This window comes from Phaethon lepturus, unplaced genomic scaffold, assembly GCF_000687285.1.
Source record: "Phaethon lepturus isolate BGI_N335 unplaced genomic scaffold, ASM68728v1 scaffold22660, whole genome shotgun sequence".
In the NCBI taxonomy this organism is placed as follows: Eukaryota; Metazoa; Chordata; class Aves; order Phaethontiformes; family Phaethontidae; genus Phaethon; species Phaethon lepturus.
This window is the reverse complement of record NW_010510085.1, coordinates 2,033-3,012: the sequence shown is the minus strand read 5'-3', so window position 1 is coordinate 3,012 and position 980 is coordinate 2,033. Positions and strand designations below refer to the sequence as shown.

Sequence of the window (980 nt, the reverse complement as noted above, 5' to 3'; positions counted from 1 at the left end):
TGTTTTTTTATCTAAAAGGAGCAAAAACGGCATCGAAAAAAAATCCCCATTTTCACCCCAACACACATGTGGGGAGGGGGTGTGGGGGTCCCCAAGGGCGGTGAGGGGGGTCCCCAGAGGGCACAGGGGCCCCAAGGGTCATGAAAGGGACCCATGGGTGGGCGACCCGGGGGGACAGGAAAGGACAAGGCCACTTCGGGGGGCAGGGGGTGGCTCTAGGTGACCCCAGGGGACACGGGTGACACCGTGGTGACCCAGGAGGGGACACAGAACAGGACAATGGCCCCAAGCCTCCCTCAATGCCACCACCCCTGGCCACCTTGGAGGGGACCCCGAGGTGGCTCTTAGGTGACTCCAGAGGACACAGGTGACACGGTGGTGACAAGGAACAGACAATGTCCCCAAGCCTCCCTAGATGCCACCAGCAGTGGCCATGGTGGAGGGGACACCCCTCGTCTCCCGGTGACACGGAGGCCCCGGGGTGGCGCCAGGGGAGGCGGGTGACCCGTTGGGGACACAGGCGGGGGCGGGGGGGGGGCACCGGGAGAGAGCAGGTTTTAGTCAGCCACCGGCTTCTTGGAGGGGATCCCCCGTGTCTCCTGCGGCGCCGCCTCAAAGATGATGAACTCCTTCTGCAGGTGCTCGTCCAGCTCCAAGATGGCCGCCACGTTCCCGCACCTGCGGGGCGGAACGTGTGCTTAGCGTGTGCTTAGCATGGTGACACGCCCACAGCAGCAGTCCGTGGCTGACCCCATGACAAGAAGTCAAAGCGCTCCTGACGTGCCCCCACCCCATGTCCTCTTGTCACATGTCCTTAGCATGTTGCTAGCATGTGCTTAGCATGTCACTGTCCCACAGCGTGCTGTGTCCTCTGTGTGTGCTTAGCGTGTTGAGACCCCTACCATCAATCCTACAGCAGCCGGATGAGGAGCACGCTCCTGTTCCAATGTCACCAGCAGCCCTCTCCTGTCTCCCCCCGC

The 980-nt window shown here is 62.7% G+C and overlaps 1 protein-coding gene across 1 annotated transcript in view; it reads right to left on the bottom strand.

The window, feature by feature from the left end:
• Positions 1-557: 557 nt before the first annotated feature.
• PPP4C (protein phosphatase 4, catalytic subunit) overlaps positions 558-980 on the bottom strand; it is a gene marked incomplete at its 5' end in the record, with an annotated part of 1,709 nt that continues 1,286 nt past the window's right edge. Inside the window, one exon of the mRNA XM_010295925.1 lies at positions 558-678. Coding sequence (XP_010294227.1) covers positions 558-678 — 121 coding nt within the window. The remainder of the gene's footprint in view (positions 679-980) is intronic.